The sequence below is a fragment of the Manis javanica genome, chromosome 16, assembly GCF_040802235.1.
Source record: "Manis javanica isolate MJ-LG chromosome 16, MJ_LKY, whole genome shotgun sequence".
Taxonomy (NCBI): Eukaryota; Metazoa; Chordata; class Mammalia; order Pholidota; family Manidae; genus Manis; species Manis javanica.
In genome coordinates, this window is record NC_133171.1 from 51,145,474 (window position 1) to 51,171,334 (window position 25,861).

The window sequence follows — 25,861 nt, forward strand, 5'->3', positions numbered from 1 at the left end:
ACAGACTTTATTGTGAGAAATGGGGAACACACAGATCTTGGAGTCTTTCTTCAGAGACCCAGAAAACAGCTCTTTTCCCCAAAGTGTAACAACAGGAGAAACATCCAGCTGGGCTCTCCAGGCTGTAAACTATTTTATCTTTCAAACCTTCCTGCTTATTCATCTAGTTTCAACCCTCATTTCATCTCATTTGGTCCAGAGCAATAGACTCCTGACTGACCACTCACTTCCATTCCTCTGGCAGCCCAGAGCCATCAGTGGCCCCCACTGTCCTTCCGTGATGTTCCCACATGGCTCCCACCTGACATGTTCTGCGTCCTCTTACCAGTCAGTTGGGTTACTTACTAGTCATTTATTCATCACTTACTGGGGTGATGAAAAGCCAGGCTCTGCTTTCAAGAAGCTTGCTATAGAGTGGGGCAACAGACATACATTATTAATTCCTAGGATTAAAATGGCTAAATTAAGTTGCAACCAAAATTTGGTTTGCAAAAGGAGCAATAAATTCTACCTGTTGGAGGGGTGTGGGAGTCATGGAAGTCCTCACAGAAGGCAAAGAAAGGACCACGTGGTGTAGGGAGAACTTTCCTTTACAGCTTTGTTGAGGTATAACTGAATACAATAAGCTGCACCTTTAAGTGTACTGTTTGGTACATTTGACACTTGTGAAACCATTACCGCAATTAAGCTAATGAACACATCTATCACTCCACCAAAGGTTCCTCCTGCTCCATCACAGTCTCTTTCTCCAATTCCTCCACCCCCATCCCCACCAGGCAACTGCTGATCTGTTGTCACTATAGATGAGTTTGCATTTTCTAGAATTTTATGTAAGCGGAACTATTCAGTAGGCACTTTTTTCTTTCTGGCTACTTTCACTCATAATGATTTGGAAACTCATTCATGTCATAATGCATATCAATAGTTAGCTCCTTTTCATTGCTCAGTAGTATTCTATTGAACGGGAGTGCCATGGTGTGTTTATCCATTCAGGTGTGGATTGACATTTGAGTTGTTTCCATATGTTGACTATTAGAAACAAAGCTGTGAACATTTCTGTGTAAGTCTTTGTATGAACAATGCTTTCATTTCTCTAGGATAAATAGCTAGGATTGAAAAACCTGGATCATATGGTAGCTGGTCCAGTCAACATTTATTGGATGCAAGTTTAGCTTTTAGAAAACTTTTGAAACACTAAGAAACTGTCGACTGCTTTCCAAAATGGCTGCCCCATTTTACGTTGCCTCCAGCAGCATATGAAAGTTCCAGTTGTTCTGGATGTTTTCTTTGATGAGGAAACAACATGAGGATCAAAGTGTTCAGGGAACATCAAATAATCCTCATTGAGTGCATTGAGTGATGGTGAGCCACAAGGCAGCAATTTTATTTCAGGCCAGCATTCCAGGTGATGGACTCACTGAAGGCTCTTGTGGAGGGACTCTGGGATCTGGCCCCTATATCTGGACATTCCATGCAGTTTCCCATCATTACACTATTTTCTCTCTCATGCTGTTTCCTTCCCTAGAATATATCCATCTACTGTCTTGGTACCATATTGGTGTGATCTATGGAGACCAAGACCCAACTGAAATGCTGCCTTGTCTCCAAGTTCATCCCTCATTTCTAAGTTTCTTTAACCATTTTTTTGAACTTCATTCATGGCCCCAAGTTGCGCTTGTATTATAGGTGCGTCCCCTATTCATCTGAGCTCTCTCTAACAGCAGAGAGGAGATATCATTCACGCAACATCACCCACAAGACCAGTCTCATTTAGAAGATGTATCTACAGACACTTCTCTTTTGGTCTGATCTTTATGCAAAGTCCAAACTAAAATAACATTTTAAATCAACGAAAGTATAAATCTCATTGCTCATTTTGCCGAGACCAAAATGAGAATATGTGGACTGATTCCAAGGAGGAAAGAATTACTTTGCCTCTCTCCCAGCTTCAGTTGGCTTAGCCATTTTGTCCCTGATCTTTTGCTTTTTTATGCTCACCAGGTCTCCCTCATTCAAGTGTGGAAAATTATGTAATTAGTGAAAGAGCAACAATTTTGCTGAGAAAATGGTTATGGTGTTTATGGAAGTTCAATGGCTCAAAATGTCTAAGAAAACCATTTAATGGGCCTAGAGAAAGAAAGCAGAACTGGGCTCCAGCCAGCTCTACAAAACTAGGGAGAGCTAAGAAGCAGACCCCATAAAGAAGACCATTTTGAGGCACTGCCTGGGTGCCAGGTGCCCATCCCTAGTGGGGAGGGGCCTCAGTACCCATTTCTCTCTCCTCTGCATTGACACAGAGCAAAATAATCAGCAACAGTGAAAAAGTTCCCAGAATATGGTTATGTGGCTTTAAACAGTCTGATCTACACCTTTGCTAGATTCCTATCTTTGCCATCTCTTTCCCAATTTTCCCAACATTCAAGTCTCTCTAGCAAGAACATTGAACCTAACTGTTATTCTATGAAAACCTACTGTGATATCCAAGAATTAGACTATGCAGTTTGCCTTGAATCATTTTAGCAACTGAACCAAAATATTGATAAAAAGTGTTGTTTTATCTTAGGCTCTGTAATTTGGTTTGGTATAATGTATTTCACTTCCTCTGTGCCCAACCAGGTGCTTCAAAATTCTAGCCTCCGTTGAGGAGGACATTCTTTCCAGAGAATGTCATCCTTTCCTTTAAAGTGACTGTTGGACAGGGGAAATAACAAAATATTGTGCCAGGGACTGGGTTACTTTAGTTTTTAAACTGCCCTGGCCCTGGAAAGTTCTGCACTTTTGACATTAAGTCAATATCAGGAGCACACCAGAGGCCACTACTACAATTTGCATTTTGTGATGTATTTTCTATCATTCGAAAGTCAATGGGACTACGGTGAAATTTCCTCTGGGGTGTTCCATGGGCACCTCACCTGGGCTATTGCTCAGTCATCTTGTTTTGTTAATTGTTTGCATCTCTGATCACGGTGGCCAAAGGATGAGAGGGGAGTGAGGCAACTTGAAATGCCCCCTTCCTTCAGAACAGTCAGAAGAAATGAAGCTTGTGAATCTAGTTGGGGGCAGGCAAGAGGATTCTAGATGGGAAGATTAGTAGAGATACTTCTTCACTATCCTGAAGCTGCATGAGAATTCAATATAGGTCCCCATCTGTTTTGTTAAATTGACAATTTCCTTTAGCAGGAAATAAAGGTTCATACTGAGCTTCAGACTAACTACAGAGTAAGAAACAGATTCACTTTTTAAAGACTTGGCTTTTTAAGGCATTCAGCATGTAACCTAATTTCGTTTGATGGAGTTTGTTTTTCCTTCTGCATTTGCTGCCTAGAAATGTGTGCTTCATTATGTCCTGCAAAGTTTGAGTTGTGTTGGGGTTTGAAGGGGAAGGCTGGAGACTCAGAGTTCTCTGGGCCTCAAAGCACCTAAAAATAAAATAAAATAATATTAAATAAAACTAAAATAAGTGATAAGAGCAGTCATCACAGTGGATTTTCTGTTTCAAGCACTTCACACTACACAGCTGTAACTCCTAAGGGATACTGACTGGACCCCTCTAATTGCCGTTTCACAAGCACTGAGCAAAGACCAAATGCAGATGTGCAAAGAATAACACGTCAGCATAGACGCAGTTACAGGCAGGCTTTATTCCAGGGAAAAGTAGCTTTCATTTGGGGGAAAATCTTGCATCTACCAGGCTCCTTTTAGGATGCAGCAAATTGACACCTTGTTTCAGATTTTTTTTAAAAACTAAAAACTTCCAAAGTGTTATAACATGAACATAGGACTTTGCCTAAAAAATTAATTATGATGAAATATGATTTCCTGGGATAAACAGAATTACTTTAGAATTGTCTTTTTGAATACTGATATGAGGGAAAATACACACACACACAAGCGATTGTAGAACATCTATTTATTTAATTTAGAAAGAGTAATAAGCAATTATCAGGGAGAAGATGCACATGGCCAAGTCTCTGAATAGCCCTGGCTGTACGGGTGTCAGCTGGTATCCTCTGCAAGTGGAGACGAACTTACTTGATGTCACACAAAAGGGCCACACCTCTCAGGATCCAGTGATCTGGGGACAAGACTGTTCGCAAATACACCACAGTGATGAAGGTCAAGTCAGTTCGCCTTGGTTTCTTGTAAATAGGACACACGTACAGCTTGGGGTCCTTGGGTGCTGTGGAGTTAATGGCAAAAACGTGCAGCACAGGCAGCTGGGTGAAGAGCACCTTGGGGGTGGATTCTGTGAGCTTCCCACTCCGTCTGTCCCACGCTGCTCCATCTATATAGAGCCCGTAAATATACACACCTTCCTGGAAGAGTCAAGCATAAGGTAATGGGAGTTTTAAAAATTAGGTGCTGTCAGACTCCAAGAAGGGACTAGCGGTTACCAAAGGGAAGGGGCAGGGGAAGGTGGGTGGGAAGAGAGGGAGAAGGGGAGTAAGGGGCATTATGATTAGCACACATAATGTAGGTGGGTCACGGGGAAGGCAGTTTGGCACAGAGAAGACAAGTAGCGACTCTATAGCATCTTACTATGCTGATAGACAGTGATTGCAACGGGGTATTGTGGGGGGACTTGATAATACAGGTGAATGCTGTAACCACAATGTTGCTCATGTGAAACTGTCATAAGCTTGTATAGCAATGATACCTTAATAAAAAAAAGAATGAGGTGCTGTGAGATGGGTATCCATTACTGTAATAAAGATCATCAGCTTGGAGAGAAAGCATACGCCAGTCGTAAAACACTACCTAAAGAAGCAAACACCAGTAGGCATGCTGCATTAGTGAAATCTGAGTCCAGTTCCCCTGCAGCATATCCTGGAGCTCGGAGGGCTGTAGAAATGTCCCTGTTACCAGTTATTTGAGCCTGGGGGTAGCCTGCTTGGGATGACAGATTTAACCAGCAGTGCCAAATTTCCTCTGCAGGGAAGGAAAAATCTCTGAGACGTCTGGTCTGAGTTGGTGTAGGGTGGGAGCATGGAACAGGATTCGGAGCTGGGAGCCACATCGGCTCTCAGCCTGCGCCCAGCAAAGCTCTGCAATAGCTCTAAGTTCATCTCAGTCAGAGGATGAAGTGAGATTTGCACAGCCAGGCCTGGTGAGCAGAAGAGTGGGAGCGCCCAGAGGCCGGGTGTAGTAGAGCGAAGGCAGGTGGCCTGGGCAGGTGTGCTGGGCAGGGAGGGGAAGAACTGGCCCAACAGGGGCTGACTGTCATTCTGGGTCTCTCTTTCACATGACAGGACTTGCTCTCGAGGTCCTCACCATCAAAGCAGGAGACAAGACAGACACATACGCACACACACACACACGGGGGTGAGGGGCATTTAAAAGTGAGTTGACTTCAGCACACACTTGTTAGGGGCTGCTTGGTGAATGGCACCAAGGCCAAGGGCAGTGACTTGAGAAAAGAGGCCGCTGTGGGCTGGCACGCTGAGGGGCCTTTGTGGAGGAGATGGCCTTGAATCGGGATTGAAGGGGGGTGCTGAATTTGGAGAGAGGAGATGCGGTAGGCAGAAGCAATACTACAGAGAAAGGCAGGATGGGTAGGAAAGCCCAAGCACTTTGTTTAGCAGACGGTCAAGTTAGGACTTGACTGTGGAAGAGTCGAGATGCCAAACTGAAGAGTTTGAACTTTATCTTGTAGGCAGCGGGGAGCCAGAGAACATGGGCTTGGGAAGAAAAGAAAGCTAAAGGGAACCACAGGGAAACTCTAATAATCATCTAAGGTCATAAGATATATTTACAGAGATGATGATGACCAAGTTCCATTTCCAGGGAGGCTCAGGCATGGAGAGGTAAATGCAGATTATAATAAAAGAGAGTGAGATTAGTTGCAAAGTGCTTCCTGGAATCCCCTTATGTGAGTTAACTGTTTAAGAACCATATTTTTGAAGCAAAACCTTAAGTCCATGGTTTGATAATAACATCATGGGCAACCCCAGAAAATCAGGACCTATGACTACCATCACTAAGGCGGTGGGTAACAATGAGTACATGAAAAATACAACCACTTTGGTGCCATCCAACAGTAAATTATATCCTTTCTAGGCTCCCTTCAATCTCAGAACTTTACGAAGTTCGAAGGTGTAGCAGATTAACTAGTGTCTCCAAAAAAATTCATGTCCACCTAGAACCTCAGAATTTGGGAAGAGGGCCTTTGCAGATGTACTTAGTTGAGGTCCTAGTGGGTTAGGGTGGACCCTAAATCCAGCATGACTGGTGTTCTTATAAGAAGGGGAGAGGACACACAGAGATACACAGTAGGAGGGCATGCTACAGTGGAGGCAGAGACTGGAGCTGATGCAGCTACAAGGCAAGGAGTGCCGAGGATTGCCAGCAGAGACCAGAAGCTGAGAGAGAGGCTCTCTCAGAATCATCAGAAGAAACCAATCCTACCAATTCCTTTATTTCCATCTTCTCGCCTCCTGAATTCTGAGAAAATAAATTTGTTGTCTTAAGTCACCCAGTGTGCAGTACTTTGTGACAATGGCCTTAGGAAACCAATACAGATCCTGGTCCCAGGAAATGGAATGCTACTGTAACAAACATCTAAAAATGTGGAAATGACTCAGTAATTGCATAATGGGTAAAAGTTGAAAGGGTTTGAGAGGCATGATTGAAAAAACTTCTGTAGCCTGGACCCTAGAGGTTGTTGGTAGAAACACAGATATTAAAGGTGCTTTTGATGAGATCACAGGGTAGAAATAAGGATCACACTGTTGGAAACTGGAGAGGCGATCCTTGTACAGGGCAAAGATCCAGAACTTGGAAATCATCTGGCCCAGCCCCTAATCTGACAATTGAGGGAAGGAAAGTCAGAGAAAGGGAAAAGAGGATTAGAATTCATTGAGTATCTATGTGGAGTCTAGCACCCAGCCTAAATGATCCCATTTTATTCTCACAACATCTTTAAAGAGGTTGAATTATGGGCTTCATTTCACAGATAAAGAAGCCGAGGCTCAAAACAGTTAAATAATTTGCCCAAGTTCATACAACAGGTAAGTGTTCAAGCAGAAGCTCCCAATGAGGTCTGCTTATCCTGCCCTCCCCCAACCAGGGTCCTGCAGCTAGCTGGGAACATGCTAGCTGGGAACATGCTGCAACAGGTTCCAGAGCTCAGGGTGGCTAGCACCGTTAGCCTCCTGCCCTCAACACTCATCAGTTCTGTGCATAGCCCGCAGCAGTAGATGGAGGCATGTGTGAGTCCTTTTTAGCAAACACATGGGTAACTTGCAATTATAAAGAAAAGCAGTCTGGGGTGTGTCCAGCACTTGTCATTAATTCCTACTCCAGCAAAGGGAGGGGGTGTTGCCATTGAAGTCTCCTGGTTAAAACCAAAGAGACTCTGGCTGCAAAGCCAATGAACTTAACTGAGGCACTCTAAGGTCAGGGCTAAGCAGACCCCGGACTTTCAGCCCCAGTTTCAGAACTGCCCCTGCTATAGTCCAGTGGCACCTACCACAGGAGGTGATGTGATCTCCTCTTTGGTCTGCCGCAGAACTTCGTTGTGGATGGTCACGGAGTCCAGGGCCCAGCCTTTGTGGGCTCTGGTCACTTCTTGTCTCATCGCTGTGAGGAAGCCTTAAGAGAAAAAGAAATGGTTTTGATGCCTTGGTGCGGCCCACTTTAGAGACAAGAAAGGCACAATACTAAACGTTAGCTACTTATCAACCTCCAGATGCGTGCCCGTCCAAGAAGAGTTGAGATCAAACCTCAGGGGGGACATTTCTTTTCATTTTGTTTCTATGGGGACCTGCAAGGAGCTCAATATTTCTCACTGGCTGACAGCAGGCAAAGCAGTACCTCTCTCCCTTGATTTGATATTCTCCTGGGACTTCAACCATTCAACTCTTCTAAGGGTTATAGCCCAGTCCTAGTTCATAGTCCCTTTGAAAATACAGCAGTTAGAAATAAGATTCGAATGGTAAGATATTCTGAGAACAGCATTCTAATTAAAACTTAAATCAAACCATTATCAAGCTTCTATTTGCTATAAGGGGACAATTTCATTTAGCCTAGGAAATAAGGCATAATGCCAAAATAGAAAGCCCAACTTTCAATTTGATCAAACAAAGCAATCACACCGGAAAGGAAAGCTACATGTTTTAATGTGCATAATACAGTTATTTTAAAACAATACATGGTTCTGAGTATTAAGGCCTTTCTTTAAACTTAATATTTGCAAACCATGCCATTCAATTTAATAAAAGAAGTCTTTCTAGGAGAACAGCATTTGATGTTAGAAACTATACCTTAAACTTCAAAATGGACTTTTAAACCTTAGAAAAATTTATCTGTAACCTATATATTACATTTTGGATTCCATGTTAATGTTGAAAATCATGAGGCTCTTTAGTCGTAATCATGAGTAAATTTTGAAATGTTTATGTCCCTGTTATTCCTAGTGGGATCTGGGAACTATTATGCACAAACCAACATGTAAGTGATAATAATTTATCAAGTTTGAATGAGAGTGGAGGAAGAGGAGAAGTTGAAGGCATCATTTCAGACAGTGAGTTAATAACCCTTGGAGTTGGAAAGAAAGAATACGCCACTATTGTGGCTAAATGAGAGAGTGATCTTCCCATTCCCAAGTGTCTCCCTGGTTATTACATTACACACTTGGGGAGGCATGCATTCATTCATTTGTTAAATCTCTCAGCTGTGGCCGCTGTAGAGCAGCCACTGCTCTAGGTGGGATGACCACAAAGATGAAAAGGCCATCCATGAACCCTGCATCAAAGGAGCTCAGTCTAGACAGGGTGTGGAGGGAGGCAGGATCTACATCACAATATCATATGGGCAAAGGTGTGGACAAAGTGAGCCACTCAGGAAAACAGCTCAAGAAAAGCTGAATTGAGAAGGTCAAGTTGAAGGTAACTCTTCAAAGACAAGGAAGTCTTGCTAGAGGAGGTAAGTTCCATTAGAGGAGCAGCATGTGCAAAGGCATAGAGGTCTAGGCTGATGGTGAGGTGATGACGGCAGATACGGTTAGAACATAGGTAGAGGCGGGACTTTTCAGGGTCAGAGTGTGGACTTAATTTTGTGGCTAGTGGATAGCCACTGAATATTTAAAGTAGGCAAGTGATTTGGTTGTATTTGTATCCTGTAAGGTTTACTTGGAGTGCTCGCTAAAACAGGATTTGGGGTGCTAAAAAAGAGCCCTTGCATTAATGCAAAAGAAAAGTCGGTATCAATCAGAGCTGATGGAAGGATTTTTATAGGCGATTCTTATAAAGCTATAGGTTCACAAAACTGAGAATACCTAGTAGGAAAGAATGACGTTATGACACCAGAAGTTAACTACAAGGGGCAAGAAACAGAGTAGACGTTTTCAGGGAAGGAACTGCCTGTCGATGCCCATCCATGCTCCATGTGTGGGATCACCTGAGGTGATTTGATCAGCATAGGATTATGCTGACTTTCATTTTAGATGCTGGGGGTCCCATACTTGCAGTAAAACAAATATTTTGTAGGTTTGCCAGTCAGTGGTATATATGACTGTTGGGAGATGTCATCAAGAGGCTGTGACCACTTGACCCTCAAGCTGGCCCAGGTCAGTCAAAGGCTCCCCACCCCTTCCCTGTCCCTGCAATGTCCATTCTGCTCACCGTTCCTACAGTCGGAACCATTTTCAAGGATGCAGCCTTGAGAGAGCAATGCACTGCTGAGATCATCTGGAAAATGTAAGGCAAGTGAACCCAGTTAAGGGCCCTCTGCAAACTTTTAAGATTTGGTGGGTGGGGGCAGGTGCAGAGATCTGTTCATCTTGCGGCCACTCAGGTCAGGACTTGTATGTAAGTTACTCACTTATTAAAACTGCCACCTACCAATCTGGAGTGGCCTGTACCTTTTGTCAGTCTGCGTACAGGGCTGGTTTCAGATGACACCTGGACACCTCTCCAGGAGGCTGCAAACCAACAACTGGTGAGCCAACCAGGAGACCAAAGAAATGAGCCTTGTGAGAAAGAAAGGTATCTGAGGGGTGGATTACTGAGTCGGCCATCAAGGTCTGCTGGCAGGGGAAGGGCCCATATGTCAGATGCATGCATGAACTGGGACACCCTGAAAATGCTGGCTGCTCTAATGAGGTTGTGAAACTGCACACAGCACAGTGCAGCAAGAGAATCCCTGGGGAAGTGATGAGAGGGCAGAGGAGATGCTGTGGTGACCGACGAGGAAGTGGATGAAATGCCCTGTGCCCTCGGACCCTAATCCAGAGGACAGCAGTATTAGCCCCAGCCAGTGGGGTGGCCCCCAGCTGAGGAAACATTCGTGATGAGAGAATTTGCTCCCACGGAGCTTACTGATTCAGCTGCCAAGTTCCAGCAAAAAGCCAGGGGAAATAGCACGGTGAGTGTGGCTGTGGGATGTGGGGCAGTGGCATTTCTGTCACGGAGCTGGAGGCAGAGAAAATGGCACCATCACCACACACCCTGCCCTCCAGCAGCACCTGCCTGGTGTTGGTGTCAGGGGTCCACACCACTTGCTCCCTTACAGACTGGATTATTCTAGGCTGCAGAGAAGCTTGGCTCAATAAGGGGAACAACAAATTCACAGAGAGTTGGGAATGAGAAAGCCCTGATCGGACCACAGTCACTGCAGGAATGAAAGCTTAGCTTCTCCAGCCCACCGTCAGCACCTGGTAGGGGACGCTGACATCCACGCTGAGCCCAGTTCTGAGATTAGATATTTATGATGTTGGGCAATCCATTGCTGATCTAGGGGAAACTGACAGATCCAGGGAATGGCCATGGGTGGTAGGAAAGATCTGAGTCAGAGAGGAAGCTCCAAAACCAAAAGGCTTTTTCAGTCCACTGTAAAGGGCCTAGTAAAAATGACCCAGAAGAAAATGAGGTTTGACCTCATTGCTGCAGGAACCCCACCTGAACCTCCCTGTGTGGGTTGGTTTATGGAAGCCTTAAAACCTGCACAACAGGTTCAATCTGCTTGCTCCATCTGGCCCTGCCATGCCTGAAGCTCTGCCTGTCCCAACAGAGGTCTCAGGGATACAGTCCTATTAGAGTGTGGGCCTCCCATGCCCTGGGTAGAGGACGCAGGCTGTGACAGCCCCCAGGTAAGGTTGTTAGATGTGATCGGAGGCCTCATGTTGAGCTCACTATTTATGGTCCCCCAGGAATAAACAAAAGGTGACAGCTCTGGTAGATAAAGAGCCGAATGTATGCTAATACACGGTCACCCTCAGAAGTTTTCTGGCCCCCTTGGTGCCATCAATGGTTATGGAGGGCAAATGCTTATGGTCAGAAGATCCTTTTGACCCTGCAAATTGGGCATTCTACCCTCTAGGAACATGAGGTCTTTATCCCTCCAATACCAGAGAACATATTGGACATTGATACCCTACAAGGTCAAATTCTGCAAACCTCTATGGGTGCCTGCTACCCCCATGAAGAGTGGTAACTGTCAAACAGCAGAAACTGCTTGGGGGGGCATAAGGAAATACGAGAAACTATCCAGGGACTGCACCAAGTGATAGTGTACAGCCTGCCCGTAATGCTTGCAACAGCTCAGTTCAGCAGGTAGAAAGGCCAGAAGGCTCAGAGACTACCAAGGACTGAACAAGGTCGCACCCCCATTCAAGGCTGTGCCTAACACTGCCACCATCTTAGATACCTTGGCCATGGTCCTGGGAGTGTGCCATGCTGTGTAAAACTTAACAAAGGCCTTTTTCAGTTTAACACTGGCCACAGAGTCACAGGATCCATTTGCCTTCATGTGTGAAGCTGCCTGCACAGACCACCACAGGTGATGGAATACTAGCCCAGGACCTGACCCTGATCTCCTTCCTCAGGTCAGCAAAACAGGTCCATTACGCTGACGCTGTAATGCTAACTTGTGAAGACTTGCCTCTGCGGCAGGACAGCAGGCTTTGCTGGAACATCTTTGAGGGAAGGATGACAGTGAAGCCCCAGGAAATTCAAGGCCCAGGCTCTGCCATTAGGTTCTGGGAGTTGTTTGGTTCAGTAAGACAACTGTTGTCCCAGAAGCTATAACTGATAAGATCAAAGCTTACCCGACCCCTAAGAATGTGAAAGAGGTGCAAGCCTTTGTAGAGTTTCTGGAGTTTGGAGGACCTTTATTCCCCACCTGGCATACTGCCTCCATCCCTTACACTGTCTGGTAAAGGAAGGGCATATACAGGACTGTGAGTTGGAGCAGGAAGACCCCTTTGAGAAGGCAAAGATCCTAGTGAAGCAGATAAGTGCTCTGGGCATCTTCCAAGCAGGGCTGCCATTCAAACTAGATGTGTCTGTGACTCTGGAAGACACAGGCTGGGCACTGTGGCAGAAGAGAAGAACAGAAGCGGAGAGTGCCCCTAGGATTTTGGAACCAGGTCTGGAAGTGGGCAGAAGCCCAATAGCCCATAACAGCCCCTAGCAGTGTTCACAGTGCTCTCGCAGGTAGAGTCTCTCAGGGAGAAATTAACTATAGCAGCCTGCAGGCTGAACTCAGAGCTGTTTGTCTGGCGATAATGAGCCCTGGCCATTAATCCTTTGCATTGACAGAAAGGGAAGTGTGGCCTGGCCAGTGGGTCCTTGTGGGGTCAGGATATATGGGGGGACACCCACCTGCAAGAGCCTGGGGTGGTCCTGTCTTCCAGGTTCAGGCTCATAAGGCACTGACACCCCCGGGCAATCAAGAAACTGACGCCCTAGCTAGGTACAAGCCCTAGCAGTTGACCCTTTAGCAGCTACAGCAGACTGGATACACAGAAGGAGCAGCCACTGCTGTGCCCAGGTGGGACAGTGTATTGCTGTGGATGTCGCATTGCCCTTGAAATACAGCGATTGGTTAATGCAGTGATAACATGTCCCGTGTGTCCTAAACAATGCCCAAGGCAACTGCCAAAGGAGTCCGGGGCCATCCACTGGAGTTCCTGACTGGTAAGGGATTGGCAAATTGGTTATAGTGGCCTCCTCCCTCTGAGTGAGGGCTCTAAATATGCCCTAAATTGGGTGGATGCTGTGTCTGGACTAATCCAAGCTCTCCCCTGTTGCTGTGCAAACCAGACTGCTACCATTAGGGGATTAGAGGAGGTGAGTACCATGTATGCACAATGTATGTACTCATTGACTGCACAATGATTGGGGGGGGGGCATCACATACAAAAGGTCATGATGGATACAAGAACATGACATTGAAGAGAGGTTCCCTCTCCCCAAAGCCTGAAAACAGCACAGGCGGTAGAAAGGAAAACTGGAATATTAAAAAGCAGGCAAAATTACTGACAGGTTAAAACCAACTTGGCTAGGTAGAATGAAGTACTGTCTTGAGCTTTAATGCATCTGAATGATCAACTAGTCAGGCCTCCTGCCCTGTATGCCCTGTCAGGGCACCCCACGCTATAAAGGTACAGCCATTGCCTGACTCAATGGGGATCAGTGTGCTGTGCTGCTGAGAACACCAAGCCCTGTCACACCTGGGAAAGGAATTATCTTCTAGAATGTGCAATGGGACATCCTATCAGACCGGTGAGTGACTTCACCCCTCTGGCTGAGGAGGAGCTCCTCAGTCTCCCCTGGGGGCCTGTCATCCTGCTGCAAGCTGGACCTGTTGAAATGCACTATGCCTGGAATGAACAGGCACCACTGGAAGAGCAGAGAAGGTGGGGGCCTTGGTCGGTAAGTCCTGCCCCCGTCCGTCTCCTCACATTTGGCACACTGTTTCCCCAGCCAGCACGTATGGTGCACACAACCAGGCCAAGTTCCTAAGCCGCCAACCTCCCCCTCCTCAAGGCCAGATGGGCACAATCTGTCTTTTACTGGTATGACCATTTGGCCACTGTCTCTGCTCCCTCCACTGGCCTGGAGGACATCATAGCCCACATAGGAGCCCTTACTAAATTAGCCCAGCAAGCCTTGAATGATAGCAAGCCCCGCTTGGCCTTACTGAACACTCACATGTCTCTAGTGAGAAAAGCAGTCCTCCAAAATGGGGTGGCCCAGGACAGTATTACTGTCTTGCAAGGAGGCATCTGGCCATCATCCAAACAGGATGTTGCAGGTTCATACCTGATGAGGCTGCTAATGTATCATCTTTATTAATTCACATAGGACACAAGTGAGCGCTCTGAGAGATCCACTCCCCCAGACCAGGAGACTTCATAAATCAGTGGTTTGTACTGTGGGGCTCTTGGTAGAAAACATTGTCACTGATGTGGGGAATCAATGTTTTCCCCTACATGTCCCTGTATCAGTGCTGTGGCATCTTCCTCCAGTGCAGCCAGGAGAGCTGCCAAAGGACCCACCTCCACGCTAGTGAAACCCCTTCTGACCACTCAGGCTACACTGTGGGAGAGGGGGACATGTGAGATCGGAAGAGCCCATCACAAGGGTTGGGGTGCTGGGGGAGGTCATCAGGAGGACACGACCACTTGCTCACCCATAAGCTGCACTTGAGCAGAGGATCCTCACCCCCTCCCCATCCTTGGAATGCACATTCTGCTTCCCTTCCCCGCTCCCAGAGGCTGCCCCAAGGACACAGCCTTGAGAGGGCAATGTGTTGTTGAGGCCATCTGGACAGTCTATGCAACTGAACCCAGTTAAGGCCTCTGTATAAACTTTGAAGATCTGGTGGGCAGGTGTGGAGATCTATGCATCTTGTGGCCACCCCAGACAAGCCTCATATGTGAGTTTCCTTGCTTATGAAATCTGCCACCTACCAACATGGAGTGGCCTCCCTCTTGCCTTGGTCTCTCCCTGCCTTTTGAGTAAGGGGCTGGTTTCAGCTGACACATGGGAAGCTCCCCAGAAGGTTGCAAACCAACAAGGACCACCATAATAACACCCAGCTCTCACTTCTAAATCACTTCAAGAATATGTCATTTTCATCACTCAACCTTAAGTGTTTTCCCTGTGGTGTTTTAGACACTGTGTATCTAAGTAGAGTACTTGGAATTAAAGGGACCCTATTCTGTGATTATTAAAATTCATCACTGATCTATGAATCTACAAGGTCTTAAGGCACAAGACATGAATCCTGGTCTTAACCACCCAGCTGCACAAGTTGAATAACTGAATTTTTCTGTAACATTTCAAGTTACAATCAAGTTGCAAATGTAACCTCACTCCATATGGCACTCAGGACAATGACATAGGTGCCAGATGACAAATGAGCGGGGTTCTCTCGTAGGTAACACACCTGCTCCAAAGACTTCAGTCACTGCCAGCTCAGAAAAACTCTAGAGCAACTAAGGAGAGCCCATCTCCTATCCTCTCCCTGCTGGGGACTATGCATGATGTTGTCTAGCCGCCTCCAACAGTACCCTCCTAATGTTCTGGTGGCTTTCTTTGAACTCCAGCAGATGGACTCTAGAATACACATGACCTTGAGCTAGTAAGAGAGGAAAATGTTAAATAAATATATATGAGGCCTGAAGAGTGGAGAGTAGGGAACTGTTCCAAGGGCAATTCCCAAGCAGAGAACGTGGAGAAGATACATATTTTCTCAAGTCTTGAGAGTTGGTTTTTGGCTTTCTAAAAAGAAGAACATGATCTTGTGGAATTTAAACTATAGTGAATTCACTGAATTGTTCATGATTGAATTTTAAAAATGAATGACCATCTTTCTTGTAGACTGATATCAAGGCTAATGGAATCAAAATTTATGTTTTCTGAAGCTTGTATAATTTTAAGAGACTATTGATGTATTTTTCTTTATAAAAACTTGAAAAGCAGTACTTTTGCCTTGGCACCAATTTGGTTTTAATAATTCTTAAACCTAATTTCAATCATCAGGGGTGGGAAAGTGATTCATATGTTCATATATTTAACTATGAAGTGAGAAACAAAAAGTTAGGGCAAGTCTTCAACAATAATAACCTTCTATTCTGCATGAGATGTAACCACCCACATGAAAATGGGTGAGTTGACAATTCAAACATCTGAGTTAAATGTGGTCTAGAGGCTTTAAAATATTTTTTCCCTTTAAACTCATAAAATATAATGAGTTCTTAAAACAGTTGTCAAGCTTGTTCTTTTAAAAAAGTTCACTTTTAAGCTAGGATTATACTTTGGAGACTCAGGTCTAAAGTAACACTTGCTATGTGTTAATTCCTATAATAGCGGGAACCCAATATTTCAGCAACTAAATACTGCTTTTGACTTGTGCAGTCGGTTGGTTTAAAGAACGCTGTGGAATGCTTCAAGAATCATTTCAAATGAGGTCTTAGAAAAGAAATAGGTTTAGAATAAATAATGAAAGAATAATCAGGAGGCTTGCTTGTCTCAATGTCACACGGAGTACGCTGGCATTCTGTAATGATGGGCCTATAGGCAACATATTTTTTTCTCTAAAAAATGAGCCAGTGCTTATTTCACAGGCCTTAGGTTATGCAGTTTCTTTCTCATATCAAGTCTCCCAAGTAGCATCTTTGAAGATGAGGAGAAATGGTGTTCCTGCCACAAGAGTATGACAGGCAGTTCTTTCCCCCCAAATGGAGTTCATTGGTAAGTTAAATAAAAGGTCAGAAATCATTAAACAAACATGGGGTTGATCTACCCAGTTGAATAAAAATGCACCCAGTACCTTTCCTGATGCTTGCTAGATGATTTAAGGCAGGGCTCTTAAACTTGGTTAAAAATTGGAAATATCTGGGAAGCCTTTAAAACTCCTGAATCCCAGGTCACAGCCCAGATGACTAAAATCAGAATCTCTGGAGGTAGGACCCAGGCTTCAGTGCTGCTCCAAGGCAGGGCTTCTCAGACCTTAATGTTCACAGCTGTCATGTGGGGAAAGAGTGGTACTTAAAATGCAGGTTCTGATCCTGTAGGCAGGTCAAGGCTGGGGCCTGAGATTCTGCATTTCTGTCAAGCTCCTGGGTGATACCAATGTTGCTGGCTGGTGGAGCATGTGCTGGGCAGTGATGGTCTCAGGCCTAGCTTTTTCACACATAAGAATGACCAAGGGAGCTTTTAAGAAAATTACCTGTACAGACCCTAGAGGTCTGATCCCCAGAGGTTCTGATACAATTGGTCTGGGGTCCCAGGCATTAGCATGCATTAAAAGCTCCCCAGGTGATTCTGCTCTGCAGGCAGGGCTCAGAGCCCTGGGCTCGGTAAGAAGATCTGCAAGACAGACCATTGACAGGTCACTGACCCACATGTGTTTTAAGAACAAATTTGGCAAGTGGGAAGGGAAATGCCTTATGGTACAACCTAATATTAGGAAGGCTGTCAGTAATACAAGTTGACTCAGTCCAGAGTCCCCTGGGACACACGTTCTCTGTAATGTCACTAATCCGGGACACAGCTGTCTCTGGCGAAACCTGAGTACACATGGGAGATCTGGGGCTAATTCTCCTGGCCAGATTGGGGTCAGCTAAATATCCCGTGTCTCACACACCAAAATGTAATCCCATGTCCTGCTCTGTCTTCTCTGCGTGTACTCTCTGCTCCCTTTCCCTCCCAACCTCCTACCTCTTTCCCCGCTCCCAAACCTTTCCACTAGTCCCTGTGGGTGATTCTGTGGTTAACAAACTCTCCCATATTTTCCAACTCTCCACAGATCATTTTCTCCATCTTCTTGCTTTCCCTGGAACCTGGCTCAATTCTGAAGACACTGACCTTCCCAGTCGTTCCCTGACCCTTCATGAGAGTCTCTGCTGCTTTGACCAGCTCTGGCCACATGCCGTCCCCTCATTACCCCTTCCAAATCCCCATTTGCCTCGTTCACTGAGCACCCTGCCACCATCTGGGTCTCTCCCTATCCCAGGCAGCATCGTGACCTCTCTGTTCCTTAACTTCATCATCGCTAAAGACCTTCTCCTCAACTCCACCCCCTTTTTATCATTTCCTTTCCGATTTATTCTAGGTCCAACCTTTGCATCACTTGCCCAGCAATGCTCCAATTCTAGATGGATCCAAATGTCCCCCTGCTCACACCTACTCCAGGCTACTGAACTATCCTGAAACCATCGCACAGTTGCCATCATCGCCCATCACCAGCCTCAACCGGACTCTCAAAGCTGCCCGGCAAACCCCTGTCCCCTCACTGGCCCTCTTTCTCCACCTTCTGCTGCTCTCCTTAGATCCCTCCTCCACACCCTCTTGCCCCAGAGGCCGCTTCCCCTCCTTGAGAGGAAAGAACAGAGCATCAGATGGGGGCCCCTTCAGTGCCTCACCACCGAACCTGCCAACATGCTTGCACCTACACTCAGTCCTCCCCTATTAGGTTATCACAGTAGGTGAGGGGTCCCTCCACCTGCTTGAAGTGCACCTTTCCACTTGGGAGACACCCCGCTCTGGCCTCTTTGACCTCCCTCTGGTATCTTCGGTGTCTCTGCCTCTCAGTTCCTTCCCACCAGTATCTGAAAAGGCTCAAGCCTCCCCATTACGAAAAAAAGAACAAAGAAAATCCTCCCTTCTTGCTTTTCCCACTTCAAAGCCAAATTTCTTGAAAAAATTATCCATGCTGTCTGAACTCACTCTTGGTCTGTATTTCCTGGCCTCTCAGTCACTCACCCTGCGATCTGACTTCTCCAGCTCCGCACCCACTCCCCTGAGACTTCGCCTGCCTTCAGTGTCCTTGCTGATAAAGCCATCTGACCATTTTTGGCCCTATCTTACTTCACCTCTGGCAGCATCTATCACTGCTTCCTCTGCTCCCCTCTCATCTTCCACCACTTCCCTCTTCCAAGCGGACACGAGAGGACCACCCAGCAAGAACTGGGGTCATCTGGAGGATGTGATGTACAAGCAGATACAGCAGAATCCTGATGAAGGTGGTTTGGAAGGAAGACGGTCAGATGGAAGTCCTGGTGAGGGTCACAGGGGGATGGAATATTCTCTACCAGCATTAGAAGGGACGAATCAGAATCTTACACCAGGACTTTAGATGGGTTAGTCAAAAGTAGAGATAATAAATAGTTGCACCAGAGAGGATGGCTGAGGACATCCATGAAGGAGCCAGGGCCAAGGACAGAACTTGCCTGAGAAGAACCCACAAAGCAGGCGGACAGGCAGCCCTCTAAGGGACAGGAGGAGAATCAAGGAAGGCCACGGGTGGAAGCCAAGGTAGGAGAGTTCCTAGAATCAGCCTCCTATTGTAGTCAAGGGAAATGAAGCAGGTAAGAAGGCCACTAGATTTGGTGACCTTGGAGAGAACCATTTCAGTGTAGTGATGAAACCGACCAGGTTACAAAGGACTAGATGGTTGGTAAGGAAGGTGACCACGTGCAGAGACTAAAATCATAAAGGATGTGGTTATAAGCAATCCCAGTGCATCTAAGCCCCTCATCCAGAAAAGCAAGGAGGACAGCCTGTTATTCACTCTGGAGGCATTTCTAAGGTGTCCAAAGTCCTTTTATCATTCTGTGATTTGGGAATGGGGCAGGTAAGTGACATCGCTCAGATTGAGGTTTAGAAGTTTGAGGTCCATTGGTCCGGATTCCCTCAGACATTAATGGCAGCTTTGATTTGCCAAATGGTAGCTGTGGGGCATGCTAGGATTGCTACTAGTTTAGAAGAAATCCCCCAGTCCTTTGAACCCTAAAGTTCTAGCAACCCTTTTGGTGCACAAGAAACATGAGGCTTTCCTAAGTATCCTCAAAACAAGCTTTCAGAAATTGCTGCTGGCTGATGATGTCGTCCTGAAAACAAATACATAGGTAGGAGGTCAGAGATGATTGTTACAGTAACAAAAGATAACAGGACAAAAATGATCCATCCCTTGGGGATCTTTATTTGTATTAGGGACTAATAAGTTGTCACTGATGTCTATTATGACAGTCGGTGTGGCTTGCCAAGACACTGAGAAAAAAAGCCAAAAACAGAATAACAGAGAAAAATCTAGCACAGTTTGGTATCCAAATATCATGAAGCTCTAGACTGAGTTGAACAATTGGAAAATAATGATACTGCCTGATTCAATCTAACACGGAGGTGTGAGGCCCAGTGAGCACATTCAGCATCTACCTCAGTTTCATTAGCAGCTCAGGACCTATGAGTCACACCTGACATCAAATGGCAAAGCACGGCTATCAATTAAGAGGTTCTGAAAGGCAGTCAGTACTCAGGCTTGAAATCAGGCTCATTACAACTCATGGTCTTTGAATTAAACACATCACACTCTATGAAACAGACACAGACACCCTGACACACACACAAATTAGAATCTAAATCATGTGTACATGATGCTCTGAAAAGGTGCACCTGTGGGAACCAGAGGCCAAATGAATCCTTTAAAAACCCTGAGAAGCCCAATTTACGCAATACATGAATATGTGTACCAATGGCTTCTAAGAAAAGCCAGTGGAGTACAAAGGTTCTCCTGGCCTGAGTAGCCCAATGGGGGCAAATCCAGGCACCAGCAAAGCTGTGCCATTGAACAAATATTATGGTTATGGGTATAAAGAGCTTGACCATTTTAATAATCAAATCTGATTGCCACAAGGTTGACCTCATCCATTACTACCAAAACGATTGTGAAGGGGGCTGAAAATACCAGACTAGCTCCAGGGTGGCTGACTCAGCCTCTTCCATCAACTATGACTGACAAAATATTTGGCCACTATGAGGCAACAGGGCAGTGCTGCAAAAAGCAGGAGCTCAGATGCAGCTCAGGGGAAGATGAGGTTTGTCACCTGTCCTCGTGGCAGTGTGGTCCTCAAAGTCACTTAGGCCTGGACAGCAAGCACCACAGGCACGATGGGAGACATACATCAGACAGTATCGGAAGCCACGTCACATTATAGAAGCACAAAACAATGGCCATATGTGAAAACTTTTTTTTCAACGGTTTTATAGTCTAGGTGATTTTGACTACATATTTGTGATGAAGTGACAGCATCTTTGCAAACTGCATTGTATTTTACTTAAACATATGGTGTTTGTAATTTAAAAACACTTACTTCAATGTTTTGAGCCAAAGAAAGAAATTATTTTATCTAAGGGGGCTGGGTAAGAAGATATAAAATCCAGGAGATACATTCATGTTGAGAAATCAATTGTTGATGTCAAATAGTGGCCAGAAAGGCTTCTAATTGGGAAGGACTTTTATCTGCTTGCACACTACCTGTGAACATTCATGGAGCTGCTGCAATTTTTTTATTTTCCAGATCTGGTCAGGTGATATGGAACAGAAAGTAATTTGTCTCCCATGTCAAGAGAAGGAAAAGGGCAAAGAGAAGTGATTAGTATGCAGGGAAAGTTGACCTCTGCTTTCCTATGCTACAAACAGAGAACACTGTAGCTAAAGGGTGTGTGTCCATGTGTTTGTGTGTAAAGGAGGGATGCTTGAGTAAGTCCTGGGCTTCTCCAAGACATGGAGAGCCATGAAAGAAAGAATCAAGTTTAATTTGGAAACAGAAAAGAAGAAAAGAGAAGAGATTAGTATTACCAACTAAGATAAGCAAAGACAAGTAAAAAAACTGAAATGTACACCTGCATTTGTATTTCTTTAAATGTTGTTCTGGTTTGTAACATTTAGAAACAAGTAATAACAAAGATTAGTCCATATTGATACTTTGCTATTTGAAGTCATGTTTTTAATGACAGTAAAAGGCATTGGTGAAAGAGATTTGATTTGGTGATTACATGACTTACTCCTCTGTATCTTTGGAAAGCCAGGGATAAGCCAAGCCCATTCCTCTGGTTTCTGAATATCAGAAATACACCTAATTACCAGTTTTTAAAATCACTGATCCTTACCCCTCTCCTGAACTCCAAGTCTGCCAACACAGCTCTCCACCCGGTGGTCCTGCCAGCACAAGATGACAGCACAGTGCTCCTTGTTCTCCTGCCCTGCCCCCCTCCCAGTGCGCCTGTCTCGTACCTCGTCTCTGCCTCAGCCCTCACCATGCCTTCCTCTCTCAAACATCCCCATTTCACCACCCCATCCCGTCTGTCTCCTCCTCTGCACCCCTCCTCTCCCTTGGACCTGGTAAGAGTCCCTTTGCTCTGGACCTCCGTATTCCAGCCTACCCTCTACTTCTTTGGGATTCTCTTCTGATCTTTGGTGATTTCCCATTGCATTTACGATGCAGCCCAAGCTCCCTTGGAAGACTTCACACTCCAGCCTCACTCCCTACAACCCCTGCTTTTGCTTCATGAGCTCCAGCCACACTGGTCTTCCCGTGAACATGCCTTCTCTCTGTCAGGCCTCTGCCAGGAATGCCCTTTTCTTGAGTCCTGACCTTGCAAACCCTACTCACTGCTTCCTCTGTGAAGCTCTGCCTCGGGAGAATTCAGCCCTCTGCCCTCCGTAGGAGTGGGGCACTTAGTTCTCACTTGGGTGGAGCACTTATCACATTATGTTAGAGTTGCTGATATGTCTGTCTTACCAACCAGATTATGGGCTCCTTTAGGGAAGGAATCAGATCTCAAATCTCTCTATTGAAAGCACCCAGCAGAGGGGCTGGCAAACAGAAGGCGGTGAAACAATTCCTAATTAAGTTAAATGTTATTTCTTCAGGCTCCCAAGCCAGGAATTACGTGGTGACATCTTACTTAAATTGAAGGCTAGTTTGGAGGAAGGAGACTCATAAGTAGACACACAAATCTAAGGACCATAATAAAAAATATTCTTCCCAAATTCAATGGAAAATCTGGGAGAAAAATAGATGAATGAAATCTGGAGGCTGTCCGTCACAAATCTAAAGTCTATTGACATAATAATTATATAATTCAGTAAGTTCATAAAAGCCATCATGGTTAGCGTTTTACATTTAGAAAATGTTAAGGTATTTGAAAAGGCACCAAGTGAATGTATGCACACAGAGGACAATAAAATGTATGATTTTAAGGTATACTATTTGCTGAAGTATTTTTTGTACAAAGGGAAGTTCACAAGTCAGTGTACAGCTCAATGAATTTTCATCAAGATAATACAGCCACGTAACTAATATCCAGATCAAGAAAGGGAAATTCCCAGACCTCCAGAGGCCCCCTTGTGTTCTGCAATCCCTACCTACCTTCGCTCTCAAGGGGAACCGCTATCCTGACTTTTAACACCATGGATCTGTTTGGCCTGCTTTCATTCTTTGTCTAAGTGGAGTCATACAGTATACATATGATATAAATACATTGCAATGTGTACGATATACATATATTACAATGTGTTCTGTTTGACTTCCTTCAGGTAACATTATTTTATGAGATTCAACCATCGTTTGGAGCTCCAATAACCCATCCTAAATCTGTAAGTGTGAATGCTTCTTAAACTGTATTACCAGTGAACTTACTGAACTTACTGAACTCTAAGGAATCCAACATCTTTTCATTTTGACCAATAATCACTTAAGTAAAACTATCTATATCGTAGTGAGACAAAACGTTGTCATGTTTCTGAACTTTATGAGCTCCGTGAACTCCACATACTCTAAATTTAAAACACTAACCATGGTGGTTTTTATGAGTTTACCAAAGTATAGGAAGTACACATTGTTATGTCGACAATAACTTACTCAGTAAATATTTCTAAAGTGAAGGAATAAATGCAGCAGAATTGCAAAACACTTTTTCAGGGGGAAAAATACAGAAGGAGGTACATTTTGGAAGTTTACCAAATAAACTTTTGCCACAGGATCATTCTGGAAATCAGTCTAACTTTCTGAACTCTAGGAAAAATTTTTGCATATTTTGGTGCTTCGTTTTTGCCATTTTCAAAAACATTTAAAAACTAAGGTTTGATGCAGTAGAGGGATTTAATAATATGGGTAATTATTGAACCACTGTGTTGTATATTTGAAACCAACATAAGATTGTATATCAATGAACTTTAATAAAACATACTAATGAAATAATAATTATAAAAAAAAAACCCTAAGGTTTGAGCAAAACTTTTTTACTATTTCACGTGTCCTGACCACAGACTGATGCCTTGTTGCAGAGGGTGAGATGAAAAATGGAAGATTTTGCTACCATATTGTGGTGGCAATATGGCAGGAAGAATTCCACATTGAATTTGTAACACAAATACAGAAGTATCATCTGTGGTCTCCAGCCTTTGGAAGCAGATGTCCAACATCCAGCAAGCCATACCTCTGTATTGCTTTATGTAATATATATTAACTGCACAGGGCTCTTCCAAAACTACCCACATCTTCCAGGTTTGCCCACTCTCCTATGAGCACATACCTTGGGGATTAAAGAAACCAGTCATCCAAAACACACTGGGCCTCCCTTCAAATATCCAAGTAGAAAACTGAGCATTTCTTTCCAAGAGTTCAGTAAACCAGAAGCCCAGTGTGGATGAATCCCAGGACACCCTTTTCCAGATCTGAGGTATACGAGCATCGTACATGTTGTCTAGGGCATCTCTCAAGTTCTGAAAAACAAAAAGTTAAAATATGAGAATAAGAAAAATCAACAGAAGACGGAAATGACCACCGAGATCATAGCTCACCTCACTCATTATAATTGTGCCTTCAATGGCCAATTTGAGATCGCTCAGGCTATTGCGGAGTAATGAAATGACTTTCTGCATTCTGTCAATTTCTTGTCTAAGAAATATGTTCATTGAATTAAGATGTCCCATCTTTATCAAACGAGCTTTCACCTAAAAATAAAGCATGTAATACCATAGTGTTAAACAAGCATCTGTCACTCGTCTTCCAACGACCTCTCCTTTCTCTATTCTTTTTCTTCCTCTGGATGTGCCTCTACCAGGCCCAAAGGAACTCTAAAATATCTCTTGCAGAACCAAACTTGCTATTAAATTCCCCATTTTCTAGGCTTCAAAAACTACTGCTCAGCCAGCACGATTTCCTACTGATTGTACTTATTTGATAATTAGAAATGTACTTTAAAAAGCTGAAATGAAGTTGTACCTTTTCCCCCTTTCAAATGACTAAGTAATAAGTGTCAGTTAAATATTCTTTTGTAATCCAACCTTTCAAAGAGTATACTTTGGAATGCTGTTTTCACAATGCTTGCAAAGTTATTAGAAAAAATGTCACAGAAAGTTAATACAGCCAAAATCTTTACAGAACAGTTACCAGTGAATATGATTGGTGACAGTTTCCTAAGATCATTGCTGCCTTGGCTGGGGTGACTAAAGAGTCTTTCCTAATCTACTCAATGAAAATATTTGACTTTGTCAGGAAGCCATTAAGCACCTGTCAGCTGTTCCTTTTGGTATATCAATTATTGACCATTTTGATGAGATCGATATAGAAGCATCTGCTTATGGGAACAATAAAATACAACAACTATTGGAAAATAAGCCAACACACATACACATTTCAATTTGGTGACATATGCCCAAGAAGAGATTGACTACGATTACCGGCAAGAACTCCTAAAGAGATTTGAACATTTTCCTTGCCAAAATCGAAGAGATGCCAGACTAGGAGTGTTCTCAGGATTTTCATTATGTTTCTGAGACCAGGTAGTCTCTTCTACAGTATTGTGGCTCTGTTTTGACTTATGGAAGTCAATAGCATAATTATATTTCAATTTATAAAATTCACTTTACCTCCACATTTTCAAAAACACATTTCTTCTAAAAAATAAAGACCACTAAAAAGTAAGTGATCTTGGAAGAGGGAGCAGTTTTAGATGTCTCAAGTCCCTCCCATACTGCAACTCAGTTAGCGACATCACTCACATGCAGTTCCTACCAGGAGAGTGCCGGACACATCTTGGTGAAGTGGCCTGACAAGCCCTGGAAGCTCAAATTATCTCAAGGTCTTGAAACCCTCCTCTGATAATAGCAACCTGTGGTCTAATCATACAGAGTATGTCGTATCTCACTTTTGCATGCCAGTTTTTAAAAGCTTTGGAGGCAGGTATTAAATGCCTCATCCATCTTCCGAAGATCACTGATGAGTCATTAAAAGTATGTTCTTAACAATATTTATCCATTAAAAAAATATTTTCTCCCCTTACTATAA

General features: G+C 44.3%; 1 protein-coding gene across 1 annotated transcript in view; it reads right to left on the bottom strand.

Annotated features, from left to right (window-relative positions):
* Window positions 1–3,905: 3,905 nt before the first annotated feature.
* The window catches only part of DNAH8 (dynein axonemal heavy chain 8), a 336,734-nt gene continuing 314,778 nt past the window's right edge, over window positions 3,906–25,861 (bottom strand). The window contains exons 90-93 of the mRNA XM_073224126.1: window positions 24,373–24,525; window positions 24,105–24,294; window positions 7,469–7,590; window positions 3,906–4,316 (exon numbers count right to left, since the gene is read on the bottom strand). Coding sequence (XP_073080227.1) covers window positions 4,029–4,316; window positions 7,469–7,590; window positions 24,105–24,294; window positions 24,373–24,525 — 753 coding nt within the window. The 3' untranslated portion in view covers window positions 3,906–4,028. The remainder of the gene's footprint in view (window positions 4,317–7,468; window positions 7,591–24,104; window positions 24,295–24,372; window positions 24,526–25,861) is intronic.